This window comes from Eulemur rufifrons, chromosome 24, assembly GCF_041146395.1.
Source record: "Eulemur rufifrons isolate Redbay chromosome 24, OSU_ERuf_1, whole genome shotgun sequence".
NCBI classification, from domain to species: Eukaryota; Metazoa; Chordata; class Mammalia; order Primates; family Lemuridae; genus Eulemur; species Eulemur rufifrons.
Window position 1 is genome coordinate 30347868 of NC_091006.1, and position 26293 is coordinate 30374160.

Genomic DNA, 26293 nt, shown 5'->3' on the forward strand with positions numbered 1-26293 from the left:
TGGTTACTGGAATGCCACACATAGGACAGAGGCAAGGGGTGCTGGGTCTTCCTCCGACTTTAAGAGCTACAGGAAAGGGATGGGAGCCTTGGGCAAAGCTGGGCTTACGCCCCTGAATTCAGGCTGGAGAGTAAACTGAGCGTCTCCCACGGGGAGGAGAGAAGTGAGTGAGGCCTGCAGTGTTTCCGAACTTGCCTGAGTGGGAAGCAGAACCCAGATGCCACGTGGGGCTTCTTTTTACTTTTTAACACCTTCGCAGGCAGGTGGGAGAGAGGAAGGGAAGGAGGAGCAGAAACAATGAAATGGTTTTGCTCTGGGTTAGAGATGCATTTCCCAAAGAGGAAAGCAGAGCAGGTGGTTTGGAGACTTGCTCATGCTGGGATGGCGGTGGGGTGAGCCGCTGGCCTTGGCTGAGTCACTGCGTCCTCCTGGCCTGCCCCTCCCCTTCCCCTCACCTCCGTGCAGCAGTGATCACACTGATCAACTGCACAGGGCCGTGCTGCACTCAAATGAGAGAACACGCTTTAGAAAGTTCTCCACAAATGGGCGGTGGCTGTGGAGGTGGCCATGATGGTGACAGTGGTATTGGTGTCTGGGCTGGCTTGTACTCGCCAGTTACTGTGTGTTTGTAGAAGCTTAGGGAGCTGCCTGAAAAGGCCCACCCTACTCTGACCTCATGAGCTAGAGATCTTGGGCAGTTCTGGGGCATTCCTTACAACCACCCCCGTTCCCCCAGCCAAGGTTCCCAATCCTCAGGGAGAAAAAAATCTGTTCAAGATAAGCCCTTCAAAGCAGACCCAAAGCTTTGAAAGCTTATGTGGACCTGCTGTACACTTTCTGAGTACACCGCTGTCCCCCAGGGCCAAGCAGGCCACAGCAAGACCAGTGTGGCTCCCTTAGGCCTGGGCTGATGCTGGCTGAGGCCAGCCCCTTCTGCTGGGCTGAGTGCTGGGGGCCTCATGGCCCAGTGTGTGCTGTCAGAGGAACCCCCCACCCACACAGAGACCACCAGGGAAAAATAAAGAGAGGCCGTCTACCCTTGTGTGTGTCGCAACACGGCCAGTGTCGGAGAACCAGGGCTGCTTAGTCTACTAAGCCTCAGGGATCAGGAACCAGCTGCAACGCCAGACTGAATGCAAACTTTCGTCTGTCAGCACAGATGAAGGAAGAAACCAGACACACTAGATGTGAAAGCCCCAAATAGGCCTTCTGATGATCCTTCTAACATGTGTAGAACTCGCCTGATTTGCTGAGATGTGTGTGTGCTCAGTGACGGCCCTGACAGCATGAAACAGAGTGAGGAACCAGAAGTGGCTTTCCAAAGGCTGTAGCAGGAGGAGCTTTCTTTGTAAATACCAAGCGAGTGTTTCATTCCCCAAATATATCAAAAAACGGTGTCTTCAGTAGGACCTAGAGTAGCAACATAGATGGGCATCACTTTTGGCCAACGTATATTCATGCCACACTTTATACGGATGGACCCTCTTCCTCCAGCCAGGCTCCACTACCACCATATGTACGTGGGCCCTTGGGGCTTCATTAACCTGGGGGCCAGGTGTGTTCAGAGCGGAAGGAATAGGAAGTAGTGCACAATGAACAGGCTTGGGGAGAGCCCGTCTTCAAATGGATTGGCCTGTTTAATTAGCAGTTTTATTTCAATAAATTATTTAACACATTGAAATGTGTGTGTGTTGTACCATTCAACAGTGATCCACAAGACTGATCACATTTGGTTTTTTAGGGGTTTTCAACCTTACTCAAACAATGCACTGGGGCTCCCTGTTGTGTGTGCTCCGTCCCCTCCTGCCAGTCTGTGAGCCGGCTGGAGCTGGCTTGGACACTCGGAAGGGAAGACAAAGGTTTTCTTATTGAAGCTTTTGGCTTTGCATTTTGCATGTTTGATTTAAGAACAATCCTGGTTCCCGCCTGCAGTAAGAGATGGAGAATGTTCCATCATTATAAACGTGGCCTGGGGCGTCCACCTCATTTAACTGGAGGATAATGCAGAGGAGTGATTTGGGACCGACTTCTTCCTCCCACAAACTAATCTTTTTCAGTGGTTTGCACTTTTTTCTGTCCCCAAAGGGATTTGTTAAATGTGATTTTCAGCAGGAAATGTACTTTTTTTTTTTGGATGTGTTAGCCATAATGGAAATGCATAAACAGAATCTGTGTTGATAGAATGAAACACGCAGACTTTTTCTTTAAGTTGGGAGGTGAGAGGGTAGGAGAGAGGAAACAGGTAGAAAAAGCTCCGTCAAACATTAGATGAATATTTCTTTGGTTCTTACTTCTAGTTAAACGAGGCTTCTCTTTACAAAGATACTTTCTTAATAAGACAACATTGTACAGTGGGTCCAATCAACATTTTGAGGGAAAAATGGTCCCACTCTGGGAAAACTTCTAGAAGAAAGAGGGAAAGAGTCACCCAAGATTCCCAAGGGAAACCTGAAGAGAGCTCGTGCTGGAGGCTTCTGCAGAGGACGTTCTGTTTTTGTTTTGTTGTGAGGGACCCTCAACAGCCTAGAAAGGTAGAAACCTCAGTAATTGGAAGGTCCCATTGTGGCCTGATGTGTGGATCTTGCTCAACTTCCCTCTGGTTATTTGCTGTCTTTATTCTCTGCTCCCTCCAGCCCCACAAATGGCCCACGACATGTGGTCAAGCTTCCCCACCAAGCTGAGTTTCCTTACTGGGCAAGTCAGGGTGTTCTGGTGAGATTCTGTCATGAAGCAATACCAGGGGCGGCCCGGGAGTGGCAGGCCCGACGGAGCCCGCCCCGTGGCTCAGTTTCCCAGCTCACACCTTTCCTTGTGTCTTGATGAGGGATTCAGAGCCCTTTTCCAGTCTTGGCCCAAAAGGCTTGCTTCCTTGTAGCTCTGTGATTTCTCTCGTGACCTTCAGAAGCTTCATAGAACTAGTTTTTAATGTCCAGAAGTAGCGAGTTGAGGAAAGACTGAAGAGAAAGCATGCTCCGGCTGTCAGTCAGCTTTGAGAGCATTAGGGAATGTTCTACATTTAAACATTATCTGTCCCCTTCTGTTTGTATATCCAAAGTTTCCTTACACGTCCCTCAGTGCCCTTGGCTAATCCTGTTCCAGGTTTACGACATGGCACTAGTAATTACATACATGCGAGGTGACAATTCAGCCTTTCGTGTGCCATTGCCCATCTTCTGATACTTTATTACCTTCTTTCTGTGGAAAATGGTATGAGGGCCTCTTGCCCTGTATGTGTTCTTCACTTTGTATCCGGATCATGGACTATCAAACAGCAAGTATCTCAGTCTTGTGCATTTTTTCTGCCCTTCCCACGTGTTGCTTGGCCCCTCTTATCTGTGCGTTAGCTCATCGCTTAGCTCAGTCTTCACTGGCGTCTGTTTCCCCCTGTTCCCTTGGGTGTTGTGTCTACACGTCTTTGCTGCCGGGAGAATTAGATAATAAACTGGTGATGTCAGTCCTTTGGAGGTCAGCTTGTCTTTTTTTCTTTTTCTTTCTTTTTTTTTTTTTTGAGACAGAGTCTTGCTCTGTTGCCCGGGCTAGAGTGCCATGGTGTCAGCCTAGCTCACAGCAACCTCAAACTCCTGGGCTCAAGAGATCCTCCTGCCTCAGCCTCCCCAGTAGCTGGGACTACAGGCATGCACCACTACACTCAGCTAATTTTTTGTATTTTTAATAGAGACAGAGTCTCGCTTTTTGCTAAGGCTGGTCTCGAACTCCTGACCTTAAGCGATCCCCCCACCTCGGCCTCCCAGAGTGCTAGGATTACAGGCATGAGCCACCATGCCCGGCCTGGAGGTTAGCTTTTCAAATGCTCAGGTATTTTTTTTTTAAGCCCACTTCTTTTGAAACCTCAATATATGTCCAGATCAATGATTCCCAAACTTTTTGGAATTGCAGCATCCTCTCCTTATGTTTGCTTTGTATGATATCCACCTCTTTTTGCACCTTGTCTGTTATGCTCCAGGAAGAAGATAGCAACATTTTTTGTTTTATGAAAAACAAGTAAAACAATTTTTACAGTTTTGAGGGGTTTTTCAGACAGTATGATACTCGGTGGTCTATTGGAAACGTACTGAAGCATTGCAGAAAAATAAATCTCTGCTTTGAATCTTGGAATAAGATCATTTTAATCTCACTTGCTATTTTTTTCTTTGTTGTAATGAAAAACACATAAAATGACATCTCTCCTCTTAACAAATATTAAGGTATACAGTACAGTATTGTTAAGTATATGTATGTTGTTGTGCAGCAGAGCTCCAGAACTTTCTCATCTTGCATGAGTAGAACTCTACACCCATTGAAAAGCAGCTCCTCATTTCCCCCTTACCCTGGCCTCTGGCAACCACCATTCGATTTTCTGCTACTTAACGAATTTGACTACTTTAGATACCATGTACAAATAAGATCATGCAGTATTTGTCCTTCTGTGACTGGCTTATTTCTCTTAGCATAATGTCCTGCAGGTTCATCTGTGTTATAGCATATGACAAATTAATCTCACTTACTATTTCTTAAATTGTAAATACAAGACGAACAAGAAGAAAAATCCCTTGATGCTTCTACAAGGTGTTTAACGTCACAGTTGCTCACAGTTAAGGCTTATGTTTTGGGGATCCTGGGAAGACATAAGTTCCGATTCTTTTTTATATAATGATGAAGTAAAAGAAAAGATTCTAGGATAGCAGCTACAAAGAACATGTTAAGAACAGCCCTTGAAAATATATATTATCATTGCAGACTTCTCCTTGGGATTGAGCCCTAAAGATCCCAAATTAATGAATGTCCATCCATGAGGACCCTATATAAATACATGTTGTTTATGCTTTGTTTTGTTTTTGGTTTTTTTACCCTAACCCTTGAGGACAGGACTTTATGACCAAAACCAAAGCAAAACAAAAAAAACTTCATTCCCCAAAAGGAGATTATGAGTATTAATTAATGGAGAACTCTAGCTGATGATGGAGAATGTTCAAAGATGTTGTATTAGTTATTTATGGCTACATGTTAGTCCAAAACTTAATAACCTAAAACGCCAATAATTATTTATTATCTTACACAGTTTGCGTGGGTCAAAAATTTGGGGTAGAGCTCATGAGGCTCTTGAGGCTGCAGTAAAGACAGCAGCAGGGACTCTGGTCACCTTCCACATTGACTCACTCACTTGGCTGTTGTCATGAGAACTTAGTTCCTCATCACATGGACCTCGCCGCTGTGCTGCTTGAGCATCCTAACAACATGGCAGCTGGCTTCTCCCAGGGCAAGTCATCTAAGAAAAAGCAAGAAGGAAGCTGCAGGGCTTTTTAGGACCTTGTCTAAGAAATCACACATTGCCTCTCCCACCACATTCTATTCAAGCAAGTCACTAGAGCAAGTCACTAAGTCCAGCACACACTCAAGGGGAGCAGAATTAAGCTCCCCCTAAAGGGAGGAGTTTGACAAGGGGATGGGACATCTACACAGCAGAAAGACGAACAGGACCTGGGCTAAATACTCTAGTGATGCTGGAGGACAAAGAAAGAGCGCTAGAGAGAGTGTGTGTCATGTGAACACAAACTCACATCTGTAGCTGGTACGTGGGCTGGGAGCCAGGGGAGCAGCTGGCAGGCCAACAGGGAGGCTCATCTGAGATCCCACCCACGGAGCAGAGAGAGGAAATGGGGAGGGAGTAAGTCGCTGAAAGGTGTGTCAGAGATTTCTTGAGAATGAGGCCAGGGGGCCCACAAGAGAAGTGATGCAGGTGAGGAAAGTGGCTCTGAACAGGGCATGAGGCTGGATGTCCCAGCCCAGCCCAGGAGCTCCGCACTCCTGGGGGAAGTGCTTTATACCAGTCAGAGCTCTGTTTGCTGTTGCTGAAATGGGAGAGTGTCACCAGGCCCAGTGGAGATGCTCCTTCAGCTCAGCAGGGAGCTGGCTCGGAACCCAAACTCCACATTTCTGCAGAGCAGGAGGAGGACGACATCTTGGCGGGCCAGCCTCTGGAGCTGCCACTTAAGGGTGTGTGCCTGGTGGCATTTTCAGTACTCCATGCTTTAAAAGTGAGCCCTTTTCTCTTTTCATCATGGAATTAGATTCCCAGGATGGCATCTGTGTTCTCTCCAGAGCCCCTTTCCAAAACTGAACTTTTGTTTGCTGCATAAATTGCTCTCCTCACCTCCGTAGACTGAGTTTATTTGTCTTGATGGATAAATCAGGGCCCGAGCTAATGTCGTTTGCCCCGGTTCCCTTGGCAGAGAACACAGGAAGACAGGTTTTGCCTATGTGTGTGTTTGGAGAGGATTTTTTTTTTTCTTTTTGTTTTTTCTGTCTCAGCCACAGCCCGTGGGCGAGCTGGCACCTGGGAGCCTCGATGCGTGGGCTGAGGTCACACGGGGAATTCTACCCAGTACTGTCTGTGCTGTTCCCAAATTCCAGAGCAGGCTGCAGTTTTCCAAATCCATGGCTCAAGGGAATTGGGGGAATTACTTTCCTGGAGCCAGCCCTATCTTATTCGCTTGTGTTTCATTCATGCAAATTGGAAATATTCCCACAACTAAACTGTCTGCTGACCATCTGCCTAGGAAGTGGAGCTTTGGATGCCTAATGGCTGTTCTCAGCGCCTTTCTAATCTCTCCGCTTCGTGCTGTTTAAACGGTAGCCAGCTGATTGAGAACAGTTTTTGCTGTGTTATTAATAAAGTGCAAGGACATGAATTCATGTAATTCTAATTCCTTTTCTGCCATCATCTGGGAATGAGCTTAGGCAAATATTTAACCCCCGAGGCCTCATCTGTGAGATTTGGACAAGATGGATCTTTGGGCCCTGCAAGTCTAAAGTTTGTTGGCTATACAATAATTTAAGAATATGAAAATATTAATAGGGAAGGATTTATTTACCGCAAGAGGAAAATCTCTATACACTCTCTTGTCACCCAACCCGCTAAAGCCTGTCCCTTAGTGAGAGCTTTCCCCCTGCATTATGGAATCAGCAGTTCTTCTTTCATGTTGGGAAACATATTTAAGTTGATGTTTTTCACTTAAATCCTCATTTAAATATTTTTCACATCTTTGTATAGCTGGGGCTTATGCTTTGCTCGTTGTTTCTTTTAAATCTCTCCTTTCCAATCTAATATTGTTGCTTGTCAACTCAGAGTTGCACTTCTGCACTTTTAAACAGTTGCCCCAAACTTCATGCTGGTTTCTCCCACTAAAAATATCTGACTAGTGACCCTGGATTTTTGAATCTTATACATTAACTAATAAGGAAATATTTTGCTACTGAGCCAGTCTTTATCTTCTGTCTCTTGGGTTTTATCTAAACTTTTAAATGGGATTGCTTCTTTTTTATGGATTTTTAACATATGATCTATGTTAGTATAAGTATAAAAATTTAGAATCAGCAACTCTAGCCATTTTATTGCTCTCGTTGAGTGGCTGAGTCAGGAACATAAAAAGGGCATACCTAAACATTGACCTGTTTGTACCTACGAACAACTGAGGACCAATTTTTTAAATAGGCCACAGTTAATCAAAATCCCTGCACTTTAACCTTTTCTAAATGCTAAAACGTGCTCTTGTACAAACTCTGGAGTAATGGTAGTCACAGCTAAAGATATCTGGCATAGTCCAGAGCCCCCGAAAGTCTTTTCAATAATTAACAACACAGAAAGCCAGTTTCTTTAAAGGGTTCCTAAACTCTTGCTGTTTAAACCTTCATATGAAAATACTAAACCTGGTGTGTATTTTGGTAGTGGCATTGGTTCACTCAACTACTCAGCACTCTGTTGACCACCTACTCAGTGCTTAGGCGTTGGGTCACAGCAAAAAAATATGAGAGAGAATAGATTGGCTGGTGCTTACCAGCATTGAGGCCACAGTCTAATGGGGTCTGCTGACAGCTATAATCATTGTGAAAATGCTATAATAAGGGTCAATACAGAGAGCCACGTGAGAAGCAAGAAGGAGGTCAGGCACAGTGGCTCACGCCTGATCCTAGAACTCTGGGAGGCCACGGCAAGAGGATCACTTGAGGCCAGAATTTCAAGAGCAAGAGTGAGACCCCATCTCTACAAAAAATAGAAAAATTGGCCAGGCATGGTGGTGCGCACCTGTAGTCCCAGCTACTTGGGAGTCTGAGGCAGGAGGATCGCTTGAGCCCAGGAATTTGAGGTTGCAGTGAGCTATTACAATGCCACTGTACTCTAGCCTGGGTGACAGAGCAAAACCCTGCCTCAAAAAAAAAAAAAAAAAAAATCCCAAGAGGCCCCCATTCTAAGTGGGGGTGGTGACAGGAATAAGGAGTGAAGGTGAGCAAGGAAGAGTCAAGGGAGGTTTGTCAAACAAAAGGTGAGGTGGCTCAGCTGAGCCCTAAATGATATCTAGGAGTTAACCAGGAACTTGTGGGGATGGGTGGGAAATGGGGGGAATGTTCTAGAAAAAGGAATGGCATGTGCAAATGTTAGCACCTCGGGAGGAGCTACAGGAAATTCATTATGGCTAGAGCTCAGAGATCTGGAGGGATGTGGCAAGAAATGAGGCTGGGAAGATACTCAGGGCCAGATCTGTTTATTCCAGATTTCATAGTTTAGTAAATATATTCATTCAGGACCTTATCCCCTATAAAGTTTTTCTCAAGATGAGGATGTAAATCTAAAACATATCTAATCGCAGGGAGAAAACATTTTCACTCATATAAGGATTGCTGATTCTGCCCAGGAGTGTCTACAAAGTGTTAAAATTGATTTTTAAAGTTTTCATAGGATTCCTGCTATAGAAGGTAATTTCTATGCATATGGCATCTTAACGATCTGCAAGATGAAACACGAAGAATATTCTCAAATATTGATTTTCATGTTAAACATTAATTGAAAACATTAAAATCCAATGAAAAGGGCTGCAGTTCCCAGATGGTTGCATTCTAAGGTGGAAGTAGGACACTAGCCATTTGGCCACAATAGAGTTAATGTCCACCCACCCAGCATTTAGTCCAGGGAGGATGATGCTGGCCTGTTGGGGGTCACAGGCCCAAATGGCTTACCCAGAACCAGTCAGATAACACGACAGACACGTTTCAGGCCAGGGTATGAAATGGTAAGCCATGACTCCTGTTAATGATTCCAGCAATTGTGTGACCTCTTCTCCAAAATATATTAATGCTTCCAATGCTCTTGTTTTTCTTTCCATCTTGATAACTTGTAGACATAACTAATTTCCTTGGCTTGACATTGAAAACTGCAGTCTAGTCTGGCCTCTAGTTCTCAAGATTCCATTTCCTTCTTTCCAAACAACTCGCCCTCCAGTAAAGCAAAATGAGACAGGAACCCCCAGCCCTGCTGCATTACGTGGGGAGGTGCCACAGTTGCATGGGGAAAGCGGTGGGTTTAGACTCAGAAAACCTAGATTCATGTCCTGGCCACACCACCCCCAGGCTGGGTGACCTTACACAAGATACTTAACCTCAATGAACCTCAATTTTCTTTATCTGTCAAAGGACTAGCTTAGCTCAGAAACTTGTTGGGAAAATCAAAATGAAGTCATGGGTATAAAAGCCCAATACCAATATAAGGTATGATAGTCCCCCCTTTTCCCCAGCTTCATTTATCTCAGTTTCAGTTACCTGAGGTCAACTGTGGTCTGAAAATATTAAATGGAAAATTCCAGAAATAACAATTCATAAGTTTGAAATTGCACACTATTCTGAGTATCATGATAAAACTCATACTGTCCGACTTCATCGAGCCCAGGGTGTGAATTGTCCCTTTGTGCGGGGTGTCCACACTGTAGACGCTACCGGCCCGTTAGTCACTTGGTATCCAGCTGTTGTGGTATCTCAGTCCTTGGGTTCAAGTAACTCTTCATAATGGCCCCAAAGCACAAGAGTAGTGATGCTGGCATATTGTTATAATAGTTGTACTTTATTGTTAGTTATGATTGCTCATCTCTTACTGTGCCTAATTTATAAATTAAACTTTATCAGAGGTATGTATGTATAGAAAAAAACATCGTATAGACCATATAGAGTTGAGTGCTAACTGGGGTTTCAGGCATCCACTGAGGGTCTTGGAAAGTATCCCTCATGAATAAGGGAGAACGATTGTATTACTATGGTTCCTGCAAATGGCACTCGAAGTTTTCCTGCATCGTTAAACGTGCTGATTCCCTTACCTGAAATTTCCTTACCTACGCCCACCTGCCATCTTTAACTTTTGAAAGCCCCTTTCCTCTTCCTTGAATTCAGTTCCAACATACTCAGTAAGAATATTTTTTATATTTGTATTTCTACCATGGGGCCAGTTTCACTCCACCCGTATTATAATTGCTTGTCTACTTATCTGTCTACACTTCTTGGATTGTAAATCCTATCAAGTCCAACCCTGTCTTCTTTCTATCTCTGAAGTCACCCAGCACAGCACTTAGTTCATGGCGGGCCCGAATAAATTGGTCCATTCCATGTTTTTACCTACTTAATGCCATACAATACTGAAATTTGATTTAGTTAGTATTGCAGTAGACCTTTCTCAGCTTTTATACCATTTTCCATAAGAATTTAGCCTTAAAAAAATAAACTCAACTAGGCAGTAGTAGAAGTTAGTGCTCTAATTACAGGAATGGATATTAAAGTTGACAATGATAAGATGACGTTTTTCTCTTGATAACCACTAATTATTAGGAATTAAACCTCCGGCCGTCCCAATGATCATGATCAGTTATGTTCCAGAAAGATCTGTTCTTTAATCATCTTCTGAGCATATTACATGCCACTGGGGAAAGCTCTCTAGTGCTGACACTGCGGAATATTTATGGAATTGTTATTCCTCATTATTGTGCAGGTTAAAATGCTGCTTGCTCATTTAAAAAAAAAAATTACCCAAAAACTTTCTGTGAATTGGATTATAGCTTTCAGCTCCAGAGATCATGGTCTTCAGAGAGGCCAAGCTCCCATGGATATGTGGGTGGAAATTTGGAGACAGGCCAATATCATCCATGTCCCAAAGGTCTCGTTCTTATTTTTTCTGTTTGAGTTTACTTTGCATTTTCTTCTCTTCAAGTGTCAGTTCAACTGATTTAGGGGCTCAGAGGCTGTAACCCTTTCCCAGGGACAGGGTAAACCTGCATTGCTTCTCCCCCTCTTCCCCTCCTTCACAGGCGGCTGGTGCCTGTCGAAAAGCATCGTCTTGATGCTTGAAGTCTCCTGGCTTAGCCAAGTTCAGAGATCCAGTCATCATCTTTGAGGCCCCCAGCTTTCTAAAGGGGTCACACATTTTGCTAAAGAGACTCCCTGAGAATGTACCCAAAAGGCAGGGGCTAGGGAGAAACAAACTGCAGCTTCAGGGGCAATTTCAGGAGTATTGAGGACATTTTCTTCCCCATGTCTGTAAAGAATGAGTTTCCTACTTTTATGTATGGCTGCTCTGAAGAGCTGCCAAATCTGAAATCCCCCCTTCTCTATGAGGACATTATTTTCCTTTACTTAAACAAAAGAATAAAACCTCCAAGGCTGGAGCTTGTGGTTGCTCTAGAAGGAAAACTTGCAAAGGGAAAGGGTGGCTCCATTATGGGCTCACCCAAGCTTTAGGATGCTCTCCTCACCCTCAGGATACTTTGACTTAGTGACTCCTAGTCCTTGTAAAGGTATAATATCCTCACCTTGAAAACCCAGTCTACCAGAGAAGCCACGAAAAACCCTTTCCTTGTTTCTTTCTGCACTGTAAAGGAATTAACGATTCAAGTAAAACAAAGACAAAACTCCAAAAAAGAAATCATTATTCACTACAGAAAAATAATCACTGCCTGAACAATAGTCAAAGTACCGAAGCAAAGATTTCTGGTCCTATACATGCCTATAAGAGCAGCATTTCCATGCCCAGGATCCCTTTGTCTAAGGGAGCACCATTTCTCACAGCTCACACCCAGTAAGACGAGCTCCTCATTGTCCTCCCGTCTGGTAAGAAAGTGTGACTCGCCTCAGTAAGTGACTAAGTGATAAAAGTGCTTATGCAAAGTCCCCAGTTCCCACTAGATAGGTCGTCCTATCCTGTGATCAGAGACACACCCATTTCCCCGATTGCAGAGCAGTGATATTTGGCACTTCTGAGCCTCAAGGAAGAATCTCGTCCATCCAAGACTGTCCACTGCACCCACATCTAGCACCTTCTGTGATATGAATTCCACTCAGCACTCAGAAAAATCGTCTTGTAGTGGTGCTGGAACACACAGTCGCACACATCGTGAGTACTCAAGACACACACGGAGGGAGAATCAGCCCGGGAGGGATAAAAGGAGTGTTCTGTTCCCGGTTCAGCCATAAAGCACAGCACTGGAAAATGCAGAAAATGGGACAAGAAACACTAAATCCTACTAGGAAGCTGGGGGAAAATCTGAGAACACTCGGCATAAACTAAGAACAGGGTAAATATCTGAGAGCTTTTGAGTCTCCAGACATCACAAAAGGGGACAGAAAATAGCCAGAGGGGACAAGCTGGAAAAGGGGCAAACACAGAGAAGGAACAGAGGAGCGCAGTTATGCACGGCTGGGTAACGTCTGGGGTGTCGGCCAAGGAGACACGGCAGCTGGACCAACTGAAACCGAGATGGGAGCCCGAAGGGCAAAAGCGTCACCATCACCTAGTACAAACGCCAGATGCCCGCCAGGCAGGCGGCTCCCCCGGAGCTCTGCTCCTCGGAAGCCCGAAGGGGGCAGTTGACATCCCTTTATCTCAGCCTGCTCCTTGCCCTGTTAAAGCCCAATCAAATGTGTCATAACAGAGAGGCGAGGACAAGAAATGAGCTCAGGGAGGGCCCCGAGTGAGCAGGATTTTAAACAGGACCCGCAAACTCAAGAAGAGCGAGGATCTCGGCGCAGCGCAATGGAGGGTGGGAATTTGGAGGGCGCAGGTGGGAGCCATTTGTGAAAATGGAAGCCGGTGCAGAGGAGAACTGCTAAGACTCTGAGAATAGCAACTCAGACGCTTCCGTCAAAGGGAGGGAGAGAAGACACTGCCCACTGTCCCCCGCAGGACTGAAGTAGTAACAACTGCAAGGCGGTTGTGGTGGTGGTGTCGGTATCAGGTGTCTGTACCCCACGCCCAGAACCAGCGCTCCGGTTTCCTTGATTCCCCTAGAACACTTGTACCTCCTAAGTGGTACTTGGCCTCTCACTCCCCTGAGAGACCCAGGAACATAATTTCTCACATCTGTCCACCTCTCCTCCTCTCCAGCTTTCCACTTTCCTGTTTTATCATCTGAGCATCTCGTGCCCTAAAGCCATGTTTTAATTGAGTGTTTCTGTCTAGGGAGCTTTTAAAAATACCTGTGTCACACCCCACGTTCAGACCCGTGAGGAGCTCTGGGAGCACAGCCCAGGCACGGGTACCTTTTAGACACACCCAGATGAGTCCAGTGTGCAGCCAGGATTGGCACCCACGGAGTAAGATCCCGCAGGACAGAATCGTTCGTAGAGGCCAGTACCTGGCTGGTCGGGGCTTTCCCTGTTGGCTCTGCGGGTCTGCGGCCTGCTATTTCTGCAGATACCCCTTTACGGCGTCTTTTCCAATCTGCACGACCTTCTGGAGATGGAGCAAATCTCTGTTTGGTAACCCCTAGTCTAAGAGGGTCACCTTATATTTTACTGTGAAATTCCATAGGCTCTCTCTAGCCTGTCAGCCTGGCTCCAAGGATTTGCTGGGATTCCCACAGTAAAAATGTCTACCTGGGGCAAAGAGTGGTGCTGAAGGCTTGTCTAGTTCTCAGGGAGCTGAGAAGGCCCAGGGTGTTAAGCTCCCTGCACTGCTGGGTTGTCAGGGTGGACAGGGGGCAGCAGAATTGGCCCCACTGTAGTATGCCCCAGGGCCTCCCTGGAGTTCAGGCCTCAGCCTTCTTCAGCTTCCCAAAATGTTCTAGAGTGTAGATTTAGCAAGTGCAACCTTCCTGAAGTTGAAGGCCACTTGGGAATCTGTTACGTCCTTCTCCCCAGGGGCAGGGCTCGAGGACATCTGTTTCTAACCAGACTGAAACTCTTTTTTTAATATTTATTTTATTTTATTTTATTTTTTTGAGACAGAGTCTCACTCTGTTGCCCAGGCTAGAGTGCCGTGGCGTCAGCCTAGCTCACAGCAACCTCAAACACCTGGGCTCAAGCAATCCTCCTACCTCAGCCCCCCGAGTAGCTGGGACTACAGGCATGCGCCACCATGCCAGGTTAAGTTTTTCTATATATTTTTAGTTATCCAGCTAATTTCTTTCTATCTTTAGTAGAGACAGGGTCTCGCTCTTGCTCAGGCTGGTCTCGAACTCCTGAGCTCAAATGATCCACCCGCCTCGGCCTCCCAGAGTGCTAGGATTACAGGTGTGAGCCACAGCGCCCAGCCCAGACTACAACTCTTGTCAGCCAGCACAGAGCCCGTGGATGGAGACCACGCTTTGAGGGTGGGGGGTGCCTTCAGTCCCAGGAAGACTCCCCCTTGCAGGTAGACGGTTCAGAAAACACTTCCTGATCCTAAGGGTGCCAGGCACTGGCCATGTATGCAGGGGACTAGGGACGGGCAGGGACTCACAGATGAAGTGTCCCGGGGGAAACTCACTGTTTAGGCTTCTAGGAGTCTCAGAATCAGGTGTGGCCATCCGCATGGTTGGCAATCAGTGCCCTAGTGCAGAAACTTCCCCACCCAGTCTAGTGCTTGCAGGACAGGAAAAAGTGATGTAAAACTTTCATGTGTTGGGTTTAAGGTGAGTCACAGTCCAGACAGGACAGGCCCGTGAGACGTGGACAGAAAGCATCTCCAAGGCTACATTAACGTGGACAGCAGACACCCACGTAACCAGGGAGTTTCCCTTCAGAAAGACACTCTTATAACAAGTCAATTCTTCCATGTGCTCAAACCGAATGAAACTCTAGCCCTGCTAATTTAATTTGTGTGGACTTAAGTCAGTCTGGTATTTCGATGGTAGTTTAGATATTCCAACTTCCGTGGGAGCTTTGCTGGATAAGGCAGCTCATCCCTGGGCCATGTTGCTGACACAGCCCCGTGTGACCTCATCCACCACACTCCTCCCAGAGTGAGCTCACCACCTTACACTCCTGAACGTGATTTTAAACCTTCACGGATTTACGACATTAGCAGAGTCCCTCCAAGGGAGATACCAGACCAGAATCACCCTGGAATCAGACCCTGGGTCAGTACCCCACTTCTTTTGTGGTAGACGCACACCAAGAAGAAGAAAAGAATACGAAAACTTCATCAAATAACAGATTTGTTTGTGGCCAGGCACAGTAGCTCATACCTGTAATCCCAGCACTCTAGGAGGCCGAGGTGGGAGGATCCCTTGAGCCAAGAAGTGCGAGGTTATGGTGAGCTATGACCACACCACTGTACTCCCGCCTGGGTGCCAGAGGGAGACGCTATCTGTAAAAACAAGAACATAAAATAAAGAGATTTGTTTGCAAGCAACAAATTTCAAGAAGCGACTCTCTGTTCATGTTTCATGGTCAGTTCAAATTTAGGGTTATAATTTTGAGATATTGCAAGATTCACAGTCATCACAGGAAGACATCTGAATACTATGTCTGCTTGAAAAGAAGTAGACTAAAACACTCTAAGAAGATTTTCAGCATCAAAGACTGGAGCCCAGATGCGTGTCTCATTAATCCAGAGGTAACAAGGAGTCAGCTAGGAAATGTAATTCACAAGATGTGGGAGCACTGTCACCAGGGTTGTATTGTGTTGGGCAGTCTGCTCTCAGATGGCCTGCCCCTGCAAATCAGTGGCTGGTAGCTGATCAAGGCCCATCTGTCCACCTCTCTGCCTCGCCCAGGGTGGGGTGAGGATGGGCTGGCAGCAAGCTGATGGAAGTCCCTACTGAGAAGCTGGTGGGGAGGACAGCCAAAGCTGTCTCCTGTCCACACGAAGGAACCCGAATAGCCTTCCCAGGATGACAGTGTCAGCTAGACAGTGTTTGCCTTGGCACCCCTGCTCTCCTCAGTCCACATCCCTTCTCCTCTCCCCATAGGCTTCAGTGTCTCTTCATTACCCAGGTGATACCTCAAATTCAGCAAGTCTAAACCTAAACCCATCCTCTCCCCTTCTCCAATCCAGCACCTTCCTCAGAATGATACCCTTGCTTCTTTCATGGTGCAGCAGCCTCTTTTAACCTTTGAGGCTCACCCCCTTCTCCACATCCAGTCATTTACGGGGTAGTGTTAGTTCCTCCTGAATAATCTCTCAAGTCTTCCCCTTTCCTCTCCATTCCCATTGCTACCATCTTGAGTTAGGCCCTAATCCCTGCCACGTCCCATCCAACTGCAAAGACCTCCAAAATCATCTCCAGAAATGCCACTTAAATCAGGCACACTGGACCCTAAAGCCCCACCTCATCTGCCGTCCCGTGGTGCCCCCATCCGCATGAATCTCACCCCCTCTCCTGTTGCACAACCCTCTCCCCAGCCAGCCCGGCGTGCTCGCTGTTCAGGGCAGGCGAGCGTTTTCCTGCCTCCACACCTCTGCTCAGGCAGGTCCCTGCCTGTCTCCTTTTTTGATGGAAGTCCAACTTTTGAAATGAAAAGCAATAGCTAATACCTACTGAATGTTTGCCCCATGCCAGGTACTGTGCTAACTGCTGTATCTTGTTTGATCTTTCTGATGATCTAATGACTTGGATATTATTATCCCATCTTACAGATAAATAAACTGGGGGAAGTTAAAAACATTGTGCAATGTTGCATAACTCAGGAGTGGCCGAGCAGAATTCCTGATTCCAAGCCCATGCTCCAAATTCACTATAATCTATTATAATACCTCCCCAGCATTTTGTTCTCAGTCTTAATGTGCTAAACCTCCCGCATCCCACCCCAATAGCTTATACCTAGAGAAGAGGAAGCAGTTCTTATATGCTTTTGCCCCAGACAATGTCTGGCAGTACCCCATCATTATAAGCTATTGGCTCTTCCTTCATACTAAAGGGTAAATGACTAACAGTAGTTACCATAGCCAGATTAATTTGCCTTAACCTAAAACCCTGAAATTAAATGTGGCCTATGCTGCTTAAGATTTAGTACTTTCTTCTCCTCCCCTTGCTGTCCTCAGCTGACACCCCTGAGACTCTGTGCTAGATCCTATAGCGAGGTTCAGCTCCTACGTCACCCCACCTCTGGAAGTTCCCTCAGTGACTTGCCTTGGCAGATGGCTCTGCTCTTTAATTAGCCATACGGTTACTGCTTCCCCTTATTTAATATCAGGAAGTTTCCACTTGTTTCATCCCCTTCCCCCTGTTGGCCATAGTGCCTTCCTACTATTCTTTTCCCATTTTGTACTTTTGTTTGGTCCTTTTCCCTTTAATGCATTATCGGAATCCCATCTCCACCTCGGGATTTTTGCCAGGTTGTCTGAACTCTTTATCTCCATATGTGGTATCTGAGATCTTTCTTCAACCCCACTTTTCTCCTTATTAGGTATTAATGCACATTCTCTGCATGAACTATTCCAGGACCCAGCATCATTAAGAGTCAAGATGAGTGTTTGCTAATCTATCATAACTTGGAGAAGGCCTTATACTCAGTTATCTTAGCCCTGTTAATAAGTACTCAGTGAGAACCATCATTTGCATACTGTAACCCAGCATGAGGAAGAAACCCTTTGTTTTTGATGTAAGGATCATTGATGATCTTTTCCTCCTACCAGACCCATGCTTCTCAGTGGGATTTACTTTGAGTGATATATGTTCAAACTCCTTTGCATCCCCTGGTCATAGACTCATTGGCTGATGAGTGGACAGTAGCCAAGAAACATCCCTGATGGCAACAGAAAGTCAGATAGTAAAGAAAATCCTGATGAATAATCTGTCAGCTGATAAATAAGAGGTAGCTGTAATACCACTTTGGTTAGGTAGCTTGGCAATGTGTGCACTGATGCGTTTTCATGGCAGGGGCTATCTTCTCAGTTCTGTTTGGCTAATCGTGTTATGCTGTTCTGAAGTTGCTGCTGCCCTTTACCCACTGCATGTAGTCTGGGCTCTCCCTCCTTCCAGTGAACATGAACAGCATCTGATTCCACAGCTCCTGGCTCCATTGTGATTCCATCAGATGCTGGCATCTTCAGTTAGCCCAGCTGGGGAAAGCATTAGAGAACAGTGATGCACTAAGCTCTGTGGAACTAACTCTGGACCTGACAGGACTTCAGAAAAAAAATTAGGGTGGCCTGGAGCTGTAAAAATTGTCAAAGGGAAATGAAACTTCAGACTTAAAACATCAAATAAAAGGTAGAGCATAGACAAGAATGAGACAAAAGAAGACATTCCAAGTAGGCAAGTTCATCAACGTAAGCAAAGGTTTTAGAAGAGGTGATGAGCATGTCATGGTGGGTGAGCAGGGATGGTGGGAGCAGAGAGCGAGTTTTTGTAGAAGGGAGAAAGAAGAGTGAATTGGTAGAGTAAAAATGGAAGAGCTGGTGGGGGAAATGAGGAAAGCAATGAAGCAAAAAATATGTGGTTAAATATAATATTGGAGGACAGAAATTGACTACTGGGGAAAATTTGATTTTGACCATTTCCCAGGTTCAGTGGAGTATGTTCAGCTTGAAAACATGACCTCTCCTAACATCTCCTATGCAGTTATTTCACATGAAAAAACTGGTGAACTAGATAATGGGCAATACCATTATAGACTCTGTTTTTTCATCCCTGGGCGAATGAACTATGTTATGAGTCGCATACGTGGCATTTAGGTAGGTGAGGAGATGCTGGTTTGCAAAGGTCGAGAGCTCCAGAGCCAGGCAGTGGAACCTCAGAACTCCATAGATATCAGAGACGCCACATGACTGTGCTCCAGGACACGTTCATGAGAGGTGCACTCACATCCAAACCCAAAGAGAAGATTCTCAGACACACCCTGGTTTCTTTTTCTGTAAAATAGGTTAAGTGGCTTGTTCAAGGTCTTTTGGCTATAAATGGTAGACAGGGATTCAGAGCCAAATGTTCTATCCCCAAGAGTGCTTTGTCTTTTTTTTTTTTTTTTAATAGCAACGTGGGGAGGACATCTCAGGTCATGGCTGGGAAGTGCTTTGTGCTCTGTAGGAGACTAGGAAATTGTTCACATACTTCTTTAACATTATCCCTGCCCATGCTTTTCACAGGATAATGAATTTTAACTCTGTTCTCTCTACTACAACTTTATATAAAACCAGCTTGAATGAATTGCTGGTCACATTCAAAATTAATTCCATTTCAAGGTCTTTTCCTCATGACATTTGTGTGTTTTGGGAGAATTGCCCTTCTCAGACTCTCAGACTCAGTCATAATATTCCACATTTAAATCCACCCATCTACAACCGTCCTTTTGTATATCTCTAGTGATATCTCAGAACATAGCTATTTCTAGATTACAGTCGAATATTCCTAAAGTAACCCGGTAGTGTGTGGGTCGTTTGTCTGGAACTTAACTAAAAGCTGCTAAGGAGGAGGATGCAGACTTAGGTGGAGATTCTGCAGGAGACTTGTAACTAATTCTAGGTACTTTTAAGGTGACATCGATTCATTAAATTGAATTTCAGTTTTCTTCCAAACTGAGAATTTTATCTTCCTTGCTACAACTTCATTTAGGAGCTGGCTTTCTTCATTTCATTTCTTCCCTCTTCTCCTTCTCCTCTACCTCTTCCCTTTCTTCTTTCTTTTTCTTTCCCTTTAAGGAATGATTGAAAAGGAAAGACCATCGAAGTTTACTGGGCAAGAGTTGTAAACAATAGGGGAGCAAGAACATGAACTTAGACGGTTGAAAGGGATCAAGAGACTGAATGAGGATCGACTGAGTTGTGTAAGATAGAAAAGGGAAATGGGATAGCCTGGTTTGGGGACAGTCCTCTGAGATAGGAAAGTATGGGTGGGTGTGAGGTGAGGAAAGCTTTCAGTGGACTGTTCTTCACTTCGGCCACCGGGCAGCTCTGCGGGCAGCTCGGTTGCTTTCTGGAGTTGCCTAGGGAGGGCAGAGGGAGGGGGCAGTGCGCAGTCAGTGCTATTGTGGACAGGATGTTTGCTAGACAGATGTTTGAGCAGCCTGAAGTCTTTAATGGAACAAGGGCAAGGGTAAATAAATAATTGGACCTATCCTGGTGTTTGTCCCTATACACTTAAAAATTCTGTGACTTGTTTTAAATGGAATCCAAACATTGAGCATGATTTAGATGGCAATGTTGTTACCCTTGGCCTGGACTTGAGTACTGATTTTGAGCTTTCTGTGTGAGAAAATTAGCTAAGAATGAGCTAAAAATTCCTTTATTCTTCAAAACAGGAACAAATTCTGGATCTGCTTAGGACTTCTTGGAAAAAAGGCAGAATTGAAAGAGTTAGAAGTTATTTGGTAAGGAGGCATTGAGTGGCGTGCTCTCCTAAGGTAGAACAGAGCCTTCATGAATCAAATCACAGACAGACATGGAATTCGAGATGATTATCGGCAGTGGAATTGCCTATCCAAGGAATATGTGGACAAATGGTTCTTTAGAGTGGGGGAGAGGAGTGCGGTGTGCTTGGGCTGCCATTAGGATCCATGGAGAGCATTTCACCATCTCTTCTCTTCCATGCAAGACTTCTCCTCTTGGTGTCTCTGTGGGGTCAGCATTACATCATTCTTTCTCACTGTGTATCATCACTTGTCTTTCTCTAATGCTGCCATGTTCTGCCTATATTGAGAGTTTCTCTGGGTAAGCGAGAAACTTATCTGCATACTCTGGGGAAATTTCCAGACCAGGTAAGGTGGCAAAGAACCAAGCAGAGCTTAGTAAGTAGATGTCCTATCAGGTATCATCTCAGAACAAAGAGAGTAGGAAGAGGGCTGAAGCCCTGTGGATTCTTCCCACATGGGAAGTCAGGGGGTGGCCAACCTGCCTCCACCTACTCTAGGAGGTCTGTCAATCATGTAAATATTACTCTAATCATTTATTGATCTGACTTCCCTTTGCAAGAGACTACATATCAAAACCAAAGGGCCGTTCTACAGGTTAGCACTTCCCAGTTTAGATATTGCTTGTTAAGCTTTTCATTGTGATAGTGAATCCAGCATTTGTTCAACGATATTTGAAGAAGCTCAGGGGTTTTGTAAATGTTGTGCAGCAAACTCCTCCTCTGCCCTTCCACTCCATCACCCCAACAGGGGTCAGCAAATAATACAGATTTTTGTGGTATGGAAACCCTGTGGAATTTCGGGGATAGCCCAGTGGCAGAATTGACAAAATCATTTATGTTCTTAGAAAAGTCCAAATGGTGACTCAGCCTATGCATGTAAGGTATTCCAAGGATTGGGGAGGGAGAAAGAGGAACCCACAGTATGATTCTTAGATCCCCTGGTGATCACTCGTATTCAGAGTATTCCTGGGTCCAAATGTTTTTAAAGAATTCTTGCTTCTCTGAGAATGTTCTATTTCTTGGAATAATAAGAGGATTGAAGGGAGATAAATACAATACATCTGCCCTCTATTTAGTGCTTAAGTTTTGGTACAGTTGATTTCTAAATTATACCATGGTTATTGGTGCAAGGATAGACACATAGACCAATGGAATAGAATAGGGGGTCCAGAAATAGACCCACATATATGTAGTCAATGGACTTACTGCAAAGGCATTAATTATCATGTTCCAATAGGAAAAGGATGGTCCTTTAAATGAATGGTGCTGAAGCAAATGGATGTCCTTTTGGAGGAGAAAAAATGAACCTTGATGTGTACACAAAAATTAATTCAATATAGACCAAAAACCTAAATGTGAAAAGGAAACCATAAAGCTTTTAGAAGAAAATATATCTTTATAGACTTGAGCTAGGCAAAAATTTCCTTTTTTTTTCCCCCATCATAAACTGTCTCTGACAAAAATTTTCTTAAACAGGACACAAAAAGCACTAACCATAAAAAAGAAACTTGACAAATTAGATTATATTAAAACGAAGAATGTGTATCTAAAACATTATGCCATGGGAAAAAACCATAGCATGACAGAAAATCAGGCTGGAATTCTCCCATTAGCACTCCAGAGTCTGCCCCTGACCAAGACTGCTGACTCTGCTACTGTCCAGACGACAGGGACATAGACACAGGTTAAAATAAGTGGCTTTTTACAAGGCTGAGGCACTCGGATCCTCACAGTAACACCATCTGGCATTCCTTGTGTGGTTTGGATGCATGACAGGCAGCTTTGTTCCCAAGCCCCTCCAGCCCTCTGAACACTGGTATTCTTCTGAGAACAATCCCTTGAGATCCCCTGAGCTTTGAGGTCCTCCTGCCAAGTCTGTGTGTGGGAAGGAGGACAGAGCAGCACAAGGGCTCTCAGAGGGGTGGACAAAAGCAGTTCAAAGTCCAGCCAGATCCGGCTATGTGGTGTCCAAGCCCTTGGGGTCCCAGGGCCCTGGGGAAAGCCTGGGATGGGGCGAGGCCCTGCCCTTTGCAGGGTTCTGACTTGGTGCATGCAGACTAGGAAACGTCTGAGACAGAGCCAGAAACATAAACACAGCACCACTACGCCCACCTCATCCATGTCTGCAACAGAAAAGCCAAGACCCCTGGCCAGGATATAGGCTTCCTACTCAGACCTATGGTTTGGAGGGAAGGAAACAAAAAACATGTTTGGAGCTTTCCAGACTGTGATTGTTTGGTACATTCTTATGGAGGGAAAAACAAAAAATATCCCGAGGGATTTTAAAAAATCATCTTCTAATACTTTAGATGAGTGGGAAAATCTTGCATACTGGGGTCATTTCCTTTCTGTTTCAAGAAATGACAGTGTGCTGGAAATAGCCCGGTTGCAAAAGGGGAGACTTCATGTCCTTTGAATGCTGATTATGCCAGAAAACTTTCCAGGCCTAAAGGGAAGGTTGTCCCTTTCCCAGGACTCTGATGCAAGATGACCCTGCGGTTAGATATTTCACTAGGCTGGAAGATCCAAGGCAGCAGAGATTTGCGATTCAGAAGGAATAATTAACCCATTCCTTCAAGAAATTGTGCTGAGCTTCAAGTAAGGGCCAGGTGTGACTCTGCAGTAGCGCACTGTCCCACACGGGCAACCCGGGCTCCCAGCTCTGCGTCCCCTCCTCTGTGGACTGTCCTAGGTCTCTCTGAAGGTGGCTGAACCCTGGCACTCAGAATCAGCAGAATTTAAATACTAACTAAAATGTGGGGCCGGGCGCGGTGGCTCACGCCTGTAATCCTAGCACTCTGAGAGGCCGAGGTGGGCGGATCGTTTGAGCTCAGGAGTTCGAGACCAGCCTGAACAAGAGCGAGACCCCATCTCTACTAAAAAAATAGAAAGAAATTATATGGACAGCTAAAAATATATATAGAAAAAATTAGCTGGGCATGGTGGTGCATGCCTGTAGTCCCAGCTACTTGGGAGGCTGAGACAGGAGGATCCCTTGAGCTCAGCAGTTTGAGGTTGCTGTGAGCTAGGCTGACGCCACGGCACTCACTCTAGCCTGGGCAACAGAGTGAGACTCTGTCTCAAAAAAAAAAAAAAAAAAAAGTAGGTGTACATGTCTGTTTTACTGCAGATGTTGGGGACCCAGCCCCCGAGGAGAAAGGAGCAGTCAGCAAGCACGTGCTCTCTCAGTATCTGTTGGCTTCAAAAGTATTATGTTTCAGAGCTGAACCAGAAATCACCCGGGGGGTTACTTGCATCAGCTCCAGGGAATGTATAGAGCATTAAAGTCCTGAGATGTTCCTATAATATCTTATGTAGGCATCGGTCTCCCCTCAGTTGATTAGAGTAGGAATCAGCAAATTTTTTCTATAAAGGGCCAGATAACGACCCTTTTACGGCAGACAGCCTCAGCCACAGCTGCTCTAGCAGCCTGAGACCGTCGTAAACAAATGGGCGTGGCTGTGTCCCAACAAAACTTTATTTTACGGACACTGAAACGTGGATTTCTTACACTTTGTCCACACATCATGAAATACTCTCTTTCTTTTATTTTTTTTAACCACTTAAGAACGCAAATACCATTCTTATCCTGCAGGCCATGCAAAAACAGGTTGTGGGCCAGATTCGGCCCGTGGGCCATAGTTTGCTAAGCCCAGGACCAGAGAGTCACACGGCCAGAAAGGATGCGCGTAACAGATGTTGGTTCTGAGACAGGACCTTCTTTCCAAAGGGAGCTGCGATGAAAAGGGGAGGGGCATGTTCCAGAATTAGAGGGAGTGGGGAGGTGTCACTCTGGCCTCTCAGGCGGTCCCATACCTGCTGACTCTATTTAGGCACCCCCATTTGCCAATGCCCCCTGCCAGGGAACCAGACACCGAGAACCCTGGGAAAGAGCCCTCTCCAGGGGGCCCCGGCCACACACTATAGACCAGTCACTCCTCTCTCACCAGCTGCCTCTCCAGACCTGCCCCAGGAGAAGGACCCTGGCACCATCTTCCTTGACCCCCAGGCTCCTTCTTTTCAAAGTTGCCCCTTCTGGTCCCCTAAGGCACACAGCACCCCACGTTTTTCTTTTCAACCAGGCCTCATCACCCTGCCTTGTCAACCTTAGATCCTAAGCTTCTTGAGGCAAGGCCTGCCATCTTGTGTGGGTGCCCAACACATTTTCAAATACCCTCTGAGATCTTTTTTCTTTCATTTTCCAAGGAGTGGTTGTCTGTTGCCTCTCTCCCCTCCCCCTCAAAAACAGAAATAATGGTAAACCAAAGAAGAAAAACATTAAAATTTTGAAATTAAAATGTCCCCATACTAATAGGAAATTCTCAGATAATACAAAACAGCTGGTCAATTAAAGCTCCTTTAAGCATGGTCTGGGGAAGGAGAAAATTTTAACAACAAATTTTTCTTCCTAATTGTTTTTGTTGGTTTGTTGAGATTATGAGTTTCCAAAGTAGAGCTTAAAGATCATGCTGGTGGCATGAGGAAGCCAGTCTGGTCTTTGAAGTTTGCTTCCGGTAATCCCCAAAGGTGATGGTCTCGTACGCATAATGAAATATTTACTTCCCAGGATACTGACTAATGTGGCTAATGTGAGGGGCTGTTTAAAAGATGGCTTTGCTTTTTTGCCCTCTCTTGCAGGTCCCTCCATAGTGACGCCCCCCAAGGACATCTGGAACGTCACTGGCGCCCAGGTGTATTTGAGCTGTGAGGTCATTGGAATCCCAACGCCTGTCCTCATCTGGAACAAGGTCAGTGGCACAGGTTTCAGGAAGACATCCTGAACCGACAAGCTTCCCTTGCACTGCACGAGGACGGTAATAACGCGAGAGCCTCAGCCTCCTCCACTGCCTGCTGCACCTCAAAGGGGGAAGCCCTGTGGCCGTCACCTCTGCTGGATTGACCAGACCTCCAGCAGTCCCTGCCCTGCTTTTGTAAGCAGCGGCCCAGCAGGGAACCTGAGAAACAGTTAGAATGATAATGCTGAACACCCAGACCCCCCCCCCCCCCCCGAGTGTGTGTGCACGTGTGGGTATGAGCAGGTGCGTGCGCCCTCAGTGGAGAGGATACAGCACAGTGGTTAAGAACGTTGAGTTTCTCTCTTTCTGCCCAGAAATGTTTGTTTCCCCCCAACTATTTGCCAAGGCATCAGTCTCCTCGCTCGAGGCTGGACACCTAGCCAACACTTTGGATCCTGTCTGCTGGGAGACCTTGTGAAAATCCTGCAGGGATGGGAGGCCTGGCTACGAAGGTGAAGGAAGCAAGGCTCTGTGGCCTTCTCCTGTGAGCATGGGCTATTGTTGTCAGGTTTCCTAAGTGCTAGAAGATAGGACGAGTAAGTTTTGAGGGCAATGGGAGTGGGATGGAAGGAGCGAAGTGGGATCTATCCTTCTAAGTACCAAGGCCGTGGGACCCTAAGTTAGGGACAGAGAATGCCACTCCAGAATAGAGCATCAAAAAGGTACAAGTGGGCCGGGATCACGCCTATAATCCTAGCACTCTGGGAGGCGGAGGCAGGAGGATCACTTAAGGTCAGGAGTTCGAGACCAGCCTGAGAAAGAGCGAGACCCCCGTCTCTACTAAAAATAGAAAGAAACTAGCTGGATGACTAAAAATACATAGAAAAATTAGCCAGGCATGGTGGTGCATGCCTGTAGTCCCAGCTACTCGGGAGGCTGAGGCAGGAGGATCGCTTGAGCCCAGGAGTTTGAGGTTGCTGTGAGCTAGGCTGACACCACGGCACTCTATCCCGGGCAACAGAGTGAGACTCTGTCTCAAAAAAAAAAAAAAAAAGGTACAAGGGGAAGAATATCAAAGCAAAAAATTTCTCCTCTCTGAATTTTGCTGAATGCTGGCCCCAAGTGGAAAAGCATGATTTTCTTTTAATAAATCAGCTTTGAAATTACTTTCTAAATGGGTTGGGGGAAGAGTATGAGTTC

The 26293-nt window shown here is 45.7% G+C and overlaps 1 protein-coding gene across 1 annotated transcript in view; it reads left to right on the forward strand.

The window, feature by feature from the left end:
* Positions 1-26293, forward strand: part of IGFBP7 (insulin like growth factor binding protein 7) — a 52031-nt gene that overhangs the window by 19616 nt on the left and 6122 nt on the right. Inside the window, exon 2 of the mRNA XM_069458466.1 lies at positions 24996-25105. Within this exon, the coding sequence (XP_069314567.1) occupies positions 24996-25105 (110 nt within the window). The remainder of the gene's footprint in view (positions 1-24995; positions 25106-26293) is intronic.